Consider the following 16,463-nt stretch of genomic DNA (forward strand, 5'->3'; position numbering starts at 1 on the left):
GAGATGGAGACATTGCATAGGCAAGGTTATGTCGTCGATTGCCTTTTCGCCTCCGGCATGGCACCCTGCAGGACCATCCTCACTTCACAGCTAATTAGAACCAAACATTTTTCAGAGTGTAATGACCATTCGATAACACAGCCCCGTGAAAAGTGTGCCTTTTGTTAATTGGAATAAATGTGTTCAAGTGCGCCTCCGTAGGAGCAGTATTTCTTTTATTTATTTATGATTGCAATTGTTGTCATTACAGAATCCGTTCCAATAAGAGAATGCTGTTACTGGTGGGTGGTTTGCCCCCTGGACCCGATCGCTTCCCCAGCAATTTGGTCCAGTACTATGACGATGAAAAAAAAACATGGAAGATCCTCACAAGTGAGTTTAAAGCAAAAGATTTTATTTGACTTTTTTTTTCCCAGCTTTCTCCTGTTCGGGGATTTTTACGGTCGTTCCTGTGGATGACTTTAACGCGGGTTAATTTGAGCGAAGGAGTTCCCTAAATCCTTCAGGTAATAATATATCACTATCACTTTTTAATATAAGTTTCTAATCAGAGCGTGACTTCACGCCACTGCGGAGCGTCACGCCTGGTTCGCCTTGTTTTTGCTGAAATATGCTGCAGAGATGCATGATGAGATTCACTTGAATCTAATGATCTGCTGTGGCAGAGATTGAACGCGGGGCTTGAGTGATATCTTTGCCGAGTGGCTTTCAAATTCATCCTTATTATTCACTAACGCTGATCAATACCCGCTTGAATTGCTCTAATTATTTACACAAACACGGTTTAAACGTAGTCTGTGGCCTTAGTCTCCTAACTCGTGTTGAACTTAGAACAAAAACAAATTCTTAGCTCGCTGGTCACTTGCTATTTTTTTTTGACAATCTGTAATAATACTATCTTGAAATGACGTTAGCATTTAAAACTAATTTTAGCATAGACTCGGAACGGGCACAACAAATGAATGTATCGTTTGCAATTCTGTCAAACTGATCGTGTCTTGAAGCGAATGAGGTGAAAAGGAGTGCATTACTTGGCTGCGACCAGCAGAGGCGCTGTTGATTTACTCTACTGACTTTGCTAGCAAATGAAGTGCTGTTCATGGCATCAGCTATGAAAAGTTGAGCGACATTCACGCTATCATGTAACTAATGCGGTTTTGCTAGCCTAGCCTCAACTACTTTGCTGTCTGAAAAAGGGTGACACAATGTCAGATGTGGGAATGTCAATCACGCTATTATGCAACACCAGTGTGGAAACAGGAGTTCAGAACACTCAGAAGGATTTCCCCTACCCGGAAAAATAATTATTTGAGTATTTGAATGTAATTTTTTCCCATTAGCATATGTAGCATAGACATTAGCAACAGACAAGTAATGAACTGGGTTTTCAGGTGATTATTTTATATTTATTGCTGAGAAGTGATTTTCTAAAAAAGAAAAATTTACTGTAATTATAACTTTCTATTGGGTCATTTTCCTAGTCTCATAACAATTCTCTTGTTCTTATGGGTTTCAAGCTTAGGCAATAATTGAGACCTTATCAATGATAGGATGTTTATTTTATCTTAGCTTAGCGCTCTGTCATCATATATTCTGTATGTGGACTCACAAACACGTGACGTCACTCTCAAGGGAAGTGTATATGATGACAGAGCTCGCACAATAAATATCCTATCATTTACAGGTCTCAATTATTGCCGAAGCTTGAAGAACAACAGACTTATTGAAAGAATGTCACACATGTGACGGAAGAATTGGCCCTGTTGAATTTTATGCTAGCTTAGTAATAGACTAGCGCCTTTCGACTTGCGTACAAATTCAGTTGATGTCGCCGGAAGTCCGTCATAAATCCTTGGCATTCCGAGCATCAATTATCGCAGAGTGTTGCTTTATCCAACTCCTCGCAATCGTATTTCATATGTGGAAATTGAGCCACTTTCCCTCCCTCGCTACCATCCATCCTCGACCTTTTCCAGACTCACCCCTCTATTTGCTCTCATATCGCAAAGGTCAAACTTGAGATAATGGGAAAGCATATTTTCTATTCTCTCCTATTGAGCTTTTATTTGTTGTTGCTCATTTCTCAGCGTTAGCAGATACCCCCCACCCCCCCCCCCCCCACCCCGCCTGTGCCTCTTTGGAGATTCACACTACACAATTTTAGTATTTTTTTTTATGGGTGTCAAAATGTGTGTGTTATTTTTGAGTTAATTTAAAGTTCATTTAACGCCACTATTTTTTTTAACGTGCGTTTAATGACCGTTCCTTACTTGGAAAGTCTGTACTGGGGAAATTCCAGTGGCAATACAGCAGACCCGTCCACGTCAAAATTTAGACGTGATAAATGTAATAATAATGCATATATTTGTGGAGACTGGGTCATGGTGCATTTGACACTTTTAAACAGAATTACTTCATGTTAAAGATTAAATAGCTATTAATAAGAAAATAAAAATCTATTGAGCTGTCCCCAACGTCTTATAAAAGCACTTATGCCATCTAGTGGCAGAAAAATGACCTCAACACAAATCTATATCACACTCAGTATATCTTTTTAATTTAACTCAATCTTATGAATTATTATGAAATTACTGTAACAGTGACTAAAAAATGCAGCCATATTTCTATGAGTTGAACCTTTTTTCCACTCTTATGTTAACAAGAGTCTAAAAACTGATTGTGATGTAAAAAGGTTGTGATTAATGGTGAGTTAACTATTGAAGTCACAATAATAATAAAAAAATATATATTATTAATAATGTTGTTGTCTTTTAAAAGACATGGTTATCATGTGTGTCCACGCACCAATCACATAAAAAAAATTGTGCTTATATTAGTCCATAGTCTTCCATTTGCACTCCACATGCACATGCTCAGTCTGCACCGCCGTTTGCTCATTACCCTCAGCCCTCATGGGTGTAAACGGCAACTTGCCAAAAAGGTCAGTGGGGATTTCCATCAGTCACAACTAAAAAAAGTTAACACTCAAATGGTCCGTGGCCTTGCGGAAGGACAAAACTGCACAATCATCCCCTGAACACATCAGCGAGCGTCTGATGTCGCCTGCGCACACAATGGACGCGAAAGAGAGGGAGATTATTAACATTCAATCATAACTTTCCAATGAGGCGAAACCTGAGAGGGACAGCCTTTGATTAAGACATTCATCAAGATAATTTGGGAAGACTCTTGATTCTCTTCACTCTTGTTGTGCTTCACACCGAGTGGCTCGCCCGTTGATCCCAGTGCGAAGTTTGCCATCTAGCGTACCGACAGAAGCGTGAACGCCCGTAATCGCGTACTTTGCATCATTAAAGATAAAATAGGACTGCGCCCTAGTGCGGGAATGAAAAAAAAAAAAAAGACACAAAAGAGAGAGAGCTGGCGCATTAGCCGCGGAGTCAGTCAAGCGTGGCCTGCTGCCTCCCTCTAGTGAGCCCCTGAGCTCAGTGTAGACAGCCGCCACGGAGGCGACCCTGCAGGAGGATCTCAAAGCGAGAGGGTAGATTAACTTCATCCACTTTCATTTTACAATAAGGTCCAACACGGGGGAGAGGTAAAAGCCAATGGCATGTTTTATGCTTTCCACCATCTCAGGTATGACGCCTCGCCTGCCACTTATCCCGCCGCCCGCCTGTGTCCGAGACACCTGTAGCGGCAGGACAAATGTCCCGCTTCCTCCGACTCCGCAGAGCCTCTTCCCCCTCCCCGCCCCCACACACACACAAGATGATTCCAAGTCGCTCGACATCAAATCAAAAGCCGCCCATGCGTGGCCTATATACTGCTGACTGAACAATAATGTAAATAGCATGTAAGGGAGTTTGGCAGTCATATGGTACTTGTCTTAGAGGTGCACTGGAGGCAGGCAACCTAATCCCCTCGTTTTGAGATAAAGCTGTGTTTAGCGTACGTGGCGTTAGCGCCTCTCCCTCTCTTTCTCCCGCCTCGTCGAGGAGCGGCACATGTCAGGCAGGGCCGAGTGAGATTGCAGCGAGAGGGCCAATTGGAAAGAAATGAGATTCAAGGCTGTCTAATTCTGCAGCAACTGTGATCCATCAGGCGCCGGGGAGGCGGCAGTGGAAATGACTGATGGAGACAGACAGGTGGGTCTTAACATTCCACTGATTTGTGCTCCAGCAGAGCCCCCTCCCCACCAAGCCGCCACCCTCGCCCGAGATTTATTGAGTGAACACGATCATGTTCATTACGACTGTCACCCAAGACCATTTCTCCACATCTCAATGGGGGTCACCGCAACAAAAGAAGATGGAGGACAAAAGCAGGTGAACCCCATCAAAAGTGATTTTTTAAAAGATAACGAGGATACTCGCCAACTCCTTTTCGTACTACTTCTTCTGAAATGATGGGAAGGGTTTATGCGCTGCCACTAGTCTAAGAACTGTATTCTGATTAATATAGTGTTTGTGGGATATTAATTACACAAAAAACTCTGGTTTTATCCATCTTAGGGGGCGGCCATTTTGCTACTTGGTGTCAACTCAAAATGACATGACAGTTTTCTGAGTTTGGTCGTGTAACATTCGCAAGTTGAACCATCGTGACCTGGGCCCTGAGCAACTGTGATGTCATTTTCAGTTTCCAGCAAGTGGCAAAATGGCCTCCGCTTGAGGTGGATAAAAACGGGTGCAGTTTGCTGTCGACTGAAAATGACATCAGAGGTTGCTCAGGGCTCAGCTTGCGAACGTCACATGACCAAACCCGGAACGCAAGTGAGCCGCAACATTCGCAAGCGGAGCGATTATGCACTGTGATGTCATTTTCAATCGACAGCAAGTGGCAGTACAACACAAAATGGCCGCCCCCTGAGATGGATAAAATAGGTGGATTTTGCTGCTGAATTCCTATTCCACAAATGCAATATCAATCAGAATGCTGTGTTTTATTTTTAATGCACCACATGCACTCACCAACACCACTCACCAATTTCTGGGAAGCAGGAGGATCGGAGCGGGGGGATATCATTTCCCTCTGCTCCATCTCACCTGCTCCCAATTTTAATGCACCACACACACACACACACACACTTGTAACAGGGTTAGTTTTCACTAGGCACGCTGGCGTGATGACCGGGATCTTTTCCCGCCCGGCCTGGGGTCCGGGGGGTGCCACCCGTCTCTTGGTGCTCCCTTCTCCCCTTCCGTCCCCACGCGGCTGGAGGTGGGGTGGGCGCGGGTGCCCTCGCTACTTCACTGTCCGGCCCCTCTCCGGCACCGATTTCTAGGGTCCCCGGGATTTGGGGGTTGGGGTTTGGGGGCACACACACACACGCACACACACCCACACACACACACACCCCCACACACACGCACACACACACACAAAGAGAGAGCAATGATGATGACATGTTGACGTGTAAGATTACCGAATGAACAATACTGAGCTCTCTCAAAAAAAAAAAAAAAGAAGAACGAATGCTGTGTTTAGACTAGTGGGGTGCTTGGAACATATTTTTGTAAATAATTTTTTTTCACTTGACTTCTCCTCCAAGGTGTCACTTTAGCACAATGGGCAGACTTTATACAGGTGCTGCTGTTGGCTACAGCTCACACCCAGACACTCACATGCAGACTTGCTGATGTTGAGTGCTGCAAGTAGCAATAATCAATTCATCTGTTGATTATTTTGTCCATTAATTGATGAATCCGAATTTTTTTTTTTTAAATACAAGTTGAAATTTCCCTCCCTACATTCAAAAACAGGACAAATACAAATGAAGTAAGATTTAGTTGGTTGGGAAATCTGAAAAATGCTTATTGCTTTTCAAAGTAAAAGCAGATGTTTGTGACTGTTTTATTTTTGATTTAACACAAATATGATCATTCATTTTTGAGAAAATATTTCCTGTTGAGAGGCTGAAATTGTGAAGATTTTGCCAATTTTAAATTTAACACGCTTAATTGAATATCAAAATTATCGGGTAGGTAAATATCGATTAATCATTGCGCCTCTACCGATGTCACACACCACTGTGAGTTCAAATACATTTACAATGTGTTTAAAAATGTCCTAACAACTTTGTGTGCTTTAAGTGTGTCCGAGGGGTAAAATAATTTGTCTCTCTATCGCAGATTTTTTTCCTGTTGTGAAAATAAATCGGGTTTCATTTTTCATTTAGACAGGGAATATAGCTCCTTTCTGCGTATCTCTAAAACTCACAAACACGTGTTGCTTCTGGTTCTTTTGGGCTCAGCTCACCGCCATGGCCATCGCTCGCGGTTTAATTCCCCTTGCTTTCTGTGTGCCACGCAGTCATGCCTTACAACAGTGCTCATCACTGCGTTGTCGAGGTGGAGAACTTCCTGCTACTGCTCGGCGGAGAGGACCAATGGAACCCCAACGGTAACGACGTTGCACCTCACCCCCTTCCCGTTCACATCATTTTTTCTACGAGCTTAAACCATGAGATAATTTTGTGAACTGCACTCACTGCTGCTTGTTGACATCACAACTTTAAGCCAAATGAGCACCGAGTGGACAAACAACACCCCACACTTCGTCACGCTTGTCATGATTTGACACCGAGAAGTAGCAGTGAAATATTTGACGTGTCAAGTTGCTTTATTGTGAAATTGTGATGACAATCAAGTGGGAAACAAAGACTGTAAAATCCTAATTGTAAATACTGTGTGACATTTTCTCCGTTTCCATTTCTGTAGGGAAACACAGCACCAATTTTGTAAGTCGCTATGATCCCAGATTCAACAGTTGGATACAACTCCCTCCTATGCAGGAGAGGTGAGGACACTTTCAGGAACGATTTGCACAAATCTTGTATTAAATTGCAGCAAGAGGATTTCTTTTTATTTGAATTATTAATCAATTCATTTTTGCAAGAGCATCAGGGTGTCCGGTGGGGTTCAAATTAACTGGTAGTAAATGGAAATGGCATGAATGAATGTATTCTGGCTTGAAACCCTAACTCTTTTTTCAAAACCCTAATCCATGCTTAAAGCCCTAACTGGAAGCCATAACTCAAACCTGAACTCCTAATTTGAAACCCTAACCTGGGTTTCAAACCCTACTCTATGCTCGAGTCCCTATTTTTAAATCCTAACCCTTGTTTGAAATCCTGTACCTAGCATGAAACCTTAACACAGGCTTAATAACCCATAACTTGAAACCAACTACAACCCCGGCGTGAAACTACAACACAAGTTAAAAACCCTCATTTTAAATCCTAACCCTGCTTTGAAACCCTACTCATTTCTTAAATCCCGGCCTGATCATCCTGGAAGGGGGATTACCACATTTGCGTTCCCTTTTCAAGATTTCTCCTTTTTCACCTGATGTTTTTATTTTAATTTTATTTGTTGCCCTCTTGTGGTCCGATTAGGGGATGTCGTTGATATGTGTCAACTGTGGACATGTGAAGTCCTTTTAGATTCTTGATTAAGGGCTATATGAATAAACTTGACTTGATTTGATTTGACTTGACTTAAATTTGAAACCTTTGCGACCCCTAATGGGACAAGAAAAGAAGAAGTAGCCCTCATTTGAAACCCTAATTCAGACTTGGGACCCTGATTTGAAATCTTAACCCTTAGTGGAAACCCTACCCCTTGTTTGAAAATCTAACCCAGGCTTGAAGCCAGAATTTGAAACCCTAAACCCTGGTTTGAAACCGTATTCCAGCTATAAACCCGAATTTGAAACAATAGCCCTGGTTTGAAAAGACTCATTGTGAAAGCCTAACATTTGTTTGAAATGTTACCCCCCACTTAAAACCCAAATTTCAATTTCAAACCCTTGTTTGGAACCCTAACTAACCCAGGCTATTTGAACACGTAAAATTGAAACCCTAATATTTCATGGTTAGCGGTTTTTCATTTTATTCAGCGTGTAGTTTTGTAAGTCTCAGCAAAACAGTTGCAACTCAATATCTGATCGGTTTGAGAATATAATACTAAGAAATTAACAGAGGGTATTAAATATAACTCAAGCGTTTCTGCGATTTATATGGAGGAAGTAACATGTCCTCCTAAACACAGTGCTGACGGCATTTGAGTTATTTTCGCTGCTCCGCTCCTTGACGTCTCATGGGCGCCGCTTCCTCCCCAGGAGAGCCAGCTTCTTCGCCTGCCGCCTGGACAAGCACCTGTACGTGATCGGCGGCCGCAACGAGACGGGCTACCTCTCCAGCGTGGAGTCGTACAACCTGGACACCAACGAGTGGAACTACGTGTCGTCTCTGCCGCAGCCTCTGGCCGCCCACGCTGGCGCCGTGCACAACGGCAAGATCTACATATCAGGTCAGAGGAAAACAACAAGTAGGATTGAGGCTGCTCAAGCAGGCGGTCGCTTTGCATTCGTTACTGTAAAACTGACACATAAAACAAACATTCGGACATTGTACAGTATTTGTACATGTGTTTTGCTACATTTAGAGTAAATGTGTTTTAAGCATGTCTGTTGCTGTGAAGGTCCTTATTCAACTCATTTACTGACGTAAAAAAATGAAAATGTTTTTACTCTTTATTTGTCAGTATACGGAGCACCTGTTTTAAATAGACTAAGTGCAATTTATGCAGAAATTGGGTGGGACTGCTGAAAGCTGAATGCTGATAGCTGAATGCTAAGCTGGATGCAAATGAAGGAAATTGAAGGATACATTATATGAAAATTACAAAGTATTTAACTATTAATTACTAGTAATAGTTGTAGGAGTAGTAGTAGGAGTAATAATATAATTAGTTTTACTAGTAATTATTAAGTAGTAGAAAAAAATCGATTCTGCAATATATCGCGATATTACAGCGCGCAATTCTTGAATCGATTCGATATGCGACCGAATCGATTTTTAAACATCAATTTTTTTTCATGGGAATATTCAACAAAACATCTTACTTAGGGTTAGGATTCACACATTAAGCATGGAAGAATGTTATATTAATGGAACATTAAGCCTTAATATTTTATTTCAGTGCTGTTCAAACATGAAACAGACTGCAACCTGTTTGTTAAATGCCTGAATTTTCAGATAAATAAATACATTTTCATACAAATTTTACAGTGTACATGTACAAGTTTACTGATTAGTATTTTCTAAATTTGAGTAAAAAAAAAAAAATCGCAATAATCAATTTATAGATTCACATCGGGATTAATCGGTATCGAATCCAATCGTGACCTATGAATCGGTATATTAAGTAGTAGCTTGTAGTTGAGTGATAAATGAATAAAAATAAAACTTCAACTGCAATTTGGTGAAGGTGGGATTCGAACCATCGCTTTCTGTTTACCGGTCAAAACTCCGCTGCACTAGCTGAAGAGTTGTCCAAGCAGGGTTCAAGTGTGGCAGGTAATTGCTCAAACCACTGTGCCATTGCTGCCATAGAATAATCTGTGAAATTGTAGTGAATACGTCAGTATATACTGAAAGCTTGCGTTGAATTTGAATTTGGGATTCGAACCCGCAACATCCTGGTTACTGGACAATGCACCACTGAGCTGTATCAGAGAACTGGTAATGATGAGAAGTTTGTATGGAAGTGGGCGTGGAAAGTGGGTCCCATTGAAAATGAATGGGGAAAAGTTGATATTTAATGTTAATGTGGAATCAGTCGATAAATACCAGGATAGGCGTGAATTTTTGAAGCAAGTTGAAATTTGAATGGTGTAAATCGGAAGTATTATGTGAGAGTTATTACACGGCAAAAAAGTGTAGAAGATACAAATCCGAATTAACATATGCTTTCAGCATTCTCACAATAATGTGGCGCGTTGAAAAAAACTTAAAACATCTCTGCACACAAAATAGTTTCTCTCTTGTATTAACTTTCATAGTGTTTGTACTGAGGAGGAAAAAAGATAGTTAGCATTCGTTCCGGCTTTTATATCCGCAACACGTGTTTTGGTCGCTTCGCTAACATTATGAACTGAGTACAAAAAAATGCTAAATAAGCTAATGGTGACAAGTGAAAAGAAACACACTTTACCTTTTATATTTTTCTAGGACTGCAATTAATTGGAAAACTCGAATAATTCTGTTACCAAAAAAAAAGGTTGAGTTGGCTAAATCTCTGCCTTGAAGCTTCGTAGGTGTCATTTAACTACATACAATGACACGCACAACTCTGTATAGCATCACGGCAGCGAGTCAGAAGACAAGAGTCCCAAAAAGACAGAGAAAGTCCAAAGTTCACACTTACAAGGAAGATAGAAATGCACTGTGTACCACAATAGCACGTTTACGACGGCCATCACAACGTATTGTATCAATGTTAGCTAATTTAGCATAGCCTGGCATCACTAAATAGAATGCATTGCAAGTGGTCAAAAAGTAGACACAGCTGCTGATTCTATAGCTTTATTGAACAAATGATCAGAAAACAAACGCGTAAGCATACTCAAAAGTCACTCAACACGCAGACTGGCTAACGTTAGCTAGCTAGCAGCTAGCAACCGCCACACTCTCATTTGCTAAATACCACTCAACTTGGTATTTTTTCTGCCTTTTAAGCCTCCAAGATCGCAATTAATCAATCAAGATCTCAACCGCTTTGTATTGTTGATGAAAAGTGGAAAAGTCATCACCAAATTAAAAGTAAAGTACAGATATTTGAGAAATGTACTCAAGTACGTCCCACTACTCATTCCTAATGTCCAGCACATTGGCCTTTTCCAGGCGGGGTCCACAACGGCGAGTACGTGTCGTGGCTGTACTGCTACGACCCGCAAATGGACGTGTGGGCCCGCAAACAGGACATGAACACGAAGCGCGCCATTCACACGCTGGCCGGAATGAACGATCGCCTCTACGCCATCGGGGGGAACCACTTGAAAGGTAAGCGCCGAAGCGTGTCGGCAAACGATCAAGGAATTGATCTGGGTTTTTTGTCTGTGGTCGTGAGCGGGCGACCGTGATCTTCGCTGCATTGTTTCCCTTCTTTCTCTTTTCTTTAGCTATGCAAAACAATGCTGTTGTTTTGCTTGTTGCTCTTCCTGTGAAAAAATTTTGAGATACTTATTTTTTTTTACCCTCAATGTTTCCTCGCCATTTTCTTGTCCTATCTATAGAGGTTTATTGTCAGTGACATATTTATGATACTATTATTTCCCTATGTTGGCTATGCTAGCTGACACTTAGCTACTTCAAACTCTAATTTGAAACTTTTTCCCAGGTATGAAACCCTGCTTTTAAGTTCCTTAACCTGGGTTGAGACTCTAATAAGTGGACCCTTACCCCAAATTGAAACCTAAACCTTCTCTTGAAACCATAAATTCAAACCGTACCCCCACCCACTTGTAGCACTAATTTGAAACCCTGACCCAGGTTTAAAAAACCCTATTTGTGATTTAACCCCGGATTGAAACCCTAACCCTAATTTGAGACTGCAAGGCCCGTCTTCAAATCCTTCTCCAGATCTGAAATCCTGAATTTGAAACTTGAATGATTGAAACCCTACCCTCAACTTGAAACACAATTTGAAACCCTAACCCTCGTTTGTAACTCTACCGCCATCTTAAAACCCTTATTCGACATCTTAACCCTAAAAAATTAAACCCTAAAAAAATTTATTTAAACCATAACCCTAATTTGAAACCCGACCCTTGTTTGAATCCCAAGACCTGTCTTCATGTCCTAATATAAAGCCCAAACCCAGACTTCAAACCTAAAGTGAATGCAAACCCTAACCCAAACCAGGCTTGAAACCCTCATTTGAAATCATAGCCTTGGTTTGAAACCTACCTCCATCTTGATAATCGTAACTTAAACACATACTCTTTAAAAAAATAATAATAATTAATCCTACTTTCATATGCTATTTTAATAAATTAATTCACCGCCAGCCCAGTTTTGGTAGTGAATGAGTTAAATACAACTCGACTCAAAGTAAAAACTGTGACTGATACCAGATTTGTGAAGCAGATCTTCACTCACCTTCTTCAAGTTCACATTCAGAGATTCTTTCTCAATGTTAAAGTAAGGAACCTTATTGATTCTGGAGGATATCCAACACAAGATATGTGAAGCAGGTCAGATCAGTGCTCACAACCTTCTTTTTTTTTTTTTTTTTTTTTTGCAACGCTCTGCCAGGTGCCATTTTACACACTCACGCACACTTTTCAGGGATTATTTCTCTGTGAACGCAAGAAGATCAATTTTTGAAGAACATCTAAACCGAGCGAGATACTGTACAGTATCTGAAAGAAACACGATCAACTCATTTTCCATTCATCTTCTTCAGGTTTTCATTCAGGGATTCTCTCTCACAGCAAAAACTTTTTGAGACATGCACAAACGAAACTCTCTGCTATGTGTCATTTCCCACTCATTCTTTTCACGTTTTTGGCCTATATTACTGATTTTATAGTTCTTAAGGTAGATAATAGGTAATTTGGTACCAACTTCTTAAGAACCCTTGTTAATTATGAACAATATCAGATGACATTCTCAAAATGTCTGCCGTTGCATTTAGCAACATGCTAAGCCCTTCTGGCCATATGCAAGCTTAACCTGAAAGCATTCTTTTTTCTGTTCCCACTCACAGGTTTCTCTCATTTAGACGTCATGTTAGTGGAGTGTTACGACCCCAAAGCCGACCAGTGGAACATCCTGCAGACGCCCATCCTGGAGGGACGCAGCGGGCCGGGCTGCGCCGTCCTCGACGACAGCATCTTCCTCGTGGGCGGCTACAGTTGGAGCATGGTACGGTGCAGTATGTTATGTACTTCAAGGGTAATTGTCGAATATTTTTTAGAGCATGTTCCCTATGTTGAGAGTCTAAATTTTAAACAGGCGTCAATTATCTTAGGGTGATTTTAGGATTTCCCAATCGCCCGTTATATGCGAGCAGGCATTTCCGGTTATACGCAAAATATGAAATGAAAGAAAAGACCTCTGACCCTGTGGGCGTATGAAATAGAAAAAGAGCAATATTATGGGGATGCATTTTACGAGGGGAGGTGAACAACGGTGAATAGAGGAGCGGCTTGTAATTGACTTGTTAAAATATAACTTGTTCTTAGTTCCATTTAAAATTGAATAGAAAAATGCTGCAAATGTTATTGTAAAAATGTTACAAACTTTTTTAGGTTCTCAACAGTTGAGCTGAATTCTGTCACACACGGGGCTCGTCACCATTATATCAGACATTTAAAAGTTCAAACAAAGTGGTTTTCTAAAGAAAACTTATGACATTTTTAGATATACCTTTTTTTTAAATTAATGAAAACTTTTTGTCTTGGAAAAATATACGTAAGATTGCAACTTTGTTTTAATTTTAAAAACTTTTAAAATATATTTTGCCGAAAGATCACAACTTTTTATCTAAAAAGTAAGATGAGTTTTTTCCGTGAGAAAATACAACTTAATTAAAAAAAAAAAACGTTAAAAAATACAAGTTTGATTTAAAAAAAAAAAAAATTGTGTGTAAAACAAATAATTTGTTTTATAAAAGTACAACATTTATAAAAGAAGAAACATTTATAAAGGAAGAAACATTTAATTTAGAAAAAAACTTAATTTTCTTAAGAATGATTTTTTTCTTGAAAACATGTTTAAAAAAATAATACAATTTTTATCTTGTACACACATTAAAATTATATTGTTCTCTTTAAAAAAAAAAATATTTTTCCAATTTTTTTTCCACACAGAAGTTTTGATTTTTTTTTTGAAAGATATGACTTTTTATAGTCTGAATATACTAATAATGTTTCATTAATTTATTATAATTACTGTACAATTTTTTTTCTAATTTACACTAAATTTAAAAAAAAAAAAAATTAACTACAAGATTTTTGGGGGTAAAAATAAGACCTTTTATCTTTTGTTTTAAATTCTTATTAGAGTATGACTTAAAAGATAACATATATATGTATATATATTTATTTATATTTATATATATATATTTATATTTATTATTTTTTTTGAAGAAGAAGAAGAAGAATCCATCTATATTAAGATTCGACTTTTTCAATTGGGGGAAAAAAAGCTTGGGGGAGAGGGGGTTTGCAAAAATGTGTCCATATGTCTTGAACAAATATTCAACTCGATTTGATTAAGTCTGACCTTTTTTTCTAGATTCTGACTCTATTCCCACTTTCTTCCCCTAGGGGGCGTATAAGTCTTCAACCATCTGCTACAGCCCCGAGAAGGCCTCATGGACAGAGTTGGAAGGCGAGGTGGCGGAACCTTTGGCGGGCCCGGCCTGTTCCACCGTCATCCTGCCCGCGTGCCTCCCCTTAATGAGCAAATGACAACTAATCCAGCCCAGGGACGACAACCAGAGTGATGATTGGGGGGAGTAGCGCCCGTAAGCTGGCAGCCATTTTACCACCAACCTCCCCCTTTTCTGCTCAGTCGCACGAGGGTGTATAAATTATTTTTTTACAAGTTTGACCAGAGCACTTTGGTTATTCCCCTCTGAAGGTGTAAAGAGAGGGAAGGAAAGCGGTTGTGTAAGTCATGTATTTAAACTGGTCATGTTCATACCGTATGAGCTCTGATTTATTGACACTGTCAATGGCTGTTTTCTTCTATTCTATAGCACATTATCACAATGCTAGCTTCCGGGTCCGTCATATATACAGAGAGAAAGAATGATCATTCCCGCTGGACACTGGAGCTCAACCAGGACTGCGTGAGTTACTTTTCATGTATAAATAGTTGTCATGGCTCACTATGTTGGCACTTGGTCATCTGCTTTAAACATACTTTCTTTCTATTTTTCTCACATTCTTGCATCTGAAGTGGGACCTTTTTTTCTTTTTTTTCAAATTACACTGTAAAAAAACATCATGATGACTTTTAGATGTGCAGCCCGAGTGGACTGAATTCCAAACGGTTCGGACGATTTTCCCACCTTTTGGTTGATTTCATGGGAAATCTCAATCGTGACACGTTCATTTTTGATCAGTGTATTGAATGACATATTGATGGTACAATCAAATTGTAATTGCTCGCCAATGTATGGAAGCATGTTTAGGTGAATTGAGTGGCGACTAAAAATGGGACTCGCCACCGACAGGAGAAAAAGGCATACTACAATCTTCCATCTAAGAGTATGAAGAAGTATTCGAGCCACACTGAAAAGAAAAAAACAACAACCATACACTATGGGAACAAAGTCGTAGTCTTATGAGTATGCAATTGGAGGGGAAAAAATTACAAACTTGTCTGGCCTGTGTACATTTTTTTCAAGGATAAAGCGAAAAGTCACAATATTATGAGAATACATTTTACAAAAGTAAAGTAAAGGAGGAAATAATTATTTGGGGAAGTCACTTGTTAAAATGTGTCTTTTTTTTTTCTTTCTTTTTTTACTTTAATCATAATTTTTTCCTCTTATTTTTTTTAGCCAATAGAAACAAATCACAACTTTTTTTCCTTGAAAATACAGATACTTTTTCAGAAAAAATTACTAAAATAATATATACCTGTACCTGTAATAGTATTTTTCCGGGGGGGGGGGGATTACGACTTTTACTTTTAAAATGCCTTATTTAAAACTTAAATCTAGTCGGATTAAAACTTTTTTTCTGGAAAAATATGAATTTATAATTTTTTTTAAATGACTATTTTCTCAAAAGTCTGACTTTGCGTAAATGTTTTTTTATATTTACTTTTTTTTCTTTTTCTTTTTTAAAGGGTCTTTTTTAAACGCAACTTTTTTTCCTGGTAAAATTGCAACTATTATCACGGGATTGCATTTTTTTTCCTTAGACTTTTCCTTATTCGTAGATTATGACTTTTTGGAATAAATACAACTTTTTCTACTACGATTGCTTTTTTTTTTTTTTTTTTTTTCCAGTTTGGCCCCAATACTCCTTCATATATGAGCATTCGGCGGACCTTAATGCACTAATAGTGAGCTTGTGAGTTCACTGTAATGTAAATGAATTATTGTGTTGTGTTACTAACAAAACAAAACAAAAACTCTTTCAGTACAAATGAGTCCAGTCATGTCTATGTTACGGAGTAAAAAAAAAATAAAAAAAATCGACTAAATGTTGAATCCTGTAAAGCTTTGTTGACTTCATTCCTGTACATACTCGCTTGCTGCAGTGAAACATTTTTGGATTTATTCTCAAATCCTGTTTATGTCCTTTGCATTTTAGAATATGGAAATAAACTGACTCTTGATGACTAAACGCTCCGTCCATCCATTTTTCTATGGTGGTTGACCTCATTCGGGTCACAGTGTTGGAATCTATGCCAGCTGACTTTGGGTGAGAGGTGGCGTAAACTGGCCAATCATGGGGCACATTTAGATAAACTCACATTCGCACCTTTGTATAAATTTTATGGTAGAAAACTGAATGTATTTCAGTTGTTCAATTCAAAAAGTGAAACTCATATAGATTTATTACAGATAGAGTAAATATAGTGTTCCCTCGCTGCTTCACGGTTTAAGTTATTGCAGCTACACTTTTTTTTGGGAGGGGGGGGGGTGATTTGTTTGAAATAAACTGTATTTAACAATTTGATTTTGTATGAT

At 39.3% G+C, this 16,463-nt stretch overlaps 1 protein-coding gene across 19 annotated transcripts in view; it reads left to right on the forward strand.

Annotated features, from left to right (window-relative positions):
- The window catches only part of klhl14 (kelch-like family member 14), a 61,832-nt gene extending 45,716 nt beyond the window's left edge, over positions 1-16,116 (forward strand). For all 19 annotated transcript variants that reach the window (XM_086083662.1, XM_086083735.1, XM_086083753.1 and 16 more), the window contains 7 exons: positions 251-372; positions 6,274-6,363; positions 6,681-6,759; positions 8,083-8,273; positions 10,649-10,807; positions 12,516-12,673; positions 14,080-16,116. In XM_086083662.1, the coding sequence (XP_085939788.1) occupies positions 251-372; positions 6,274-6,363; positions 6,681-6,759; positions 8,083-8,273; positions 10,649-10,807; positions 12,516-12,673; positions 14,080-14,223 (943 nt within the window). In that variant the 3' untranslated portion in view covers positions 14,224-16,116. The remainder of the gene's footprint in view (positions 1-250; positions 373-6,273; positions 6,364-6,680; positions 6,760-8,082; positions 8,274-10,648; positions 10,808-12,515; positions 12,674-14,079) is intronic.
- The last annotated feature ends 347 nt before the right edge of the window (positions 16,117-16,463 follow it).

Source organism: Leptonotus elevatus, chromosome 1, assembly GCF_054856555.1.
Source record: "Leptonotus elevatus isolate MCC_2025b chromosome 1, RoL_Lele_1.0, whole genome shotgun sequence".
In the NCBI taxonomy this organism is placed as follows: Eukaryota; Metazoa; Chordata; class Actinopteri; order Syngnathiformes; family Syngnathidae; genus Leptonotus; species Leptonotus elevatus.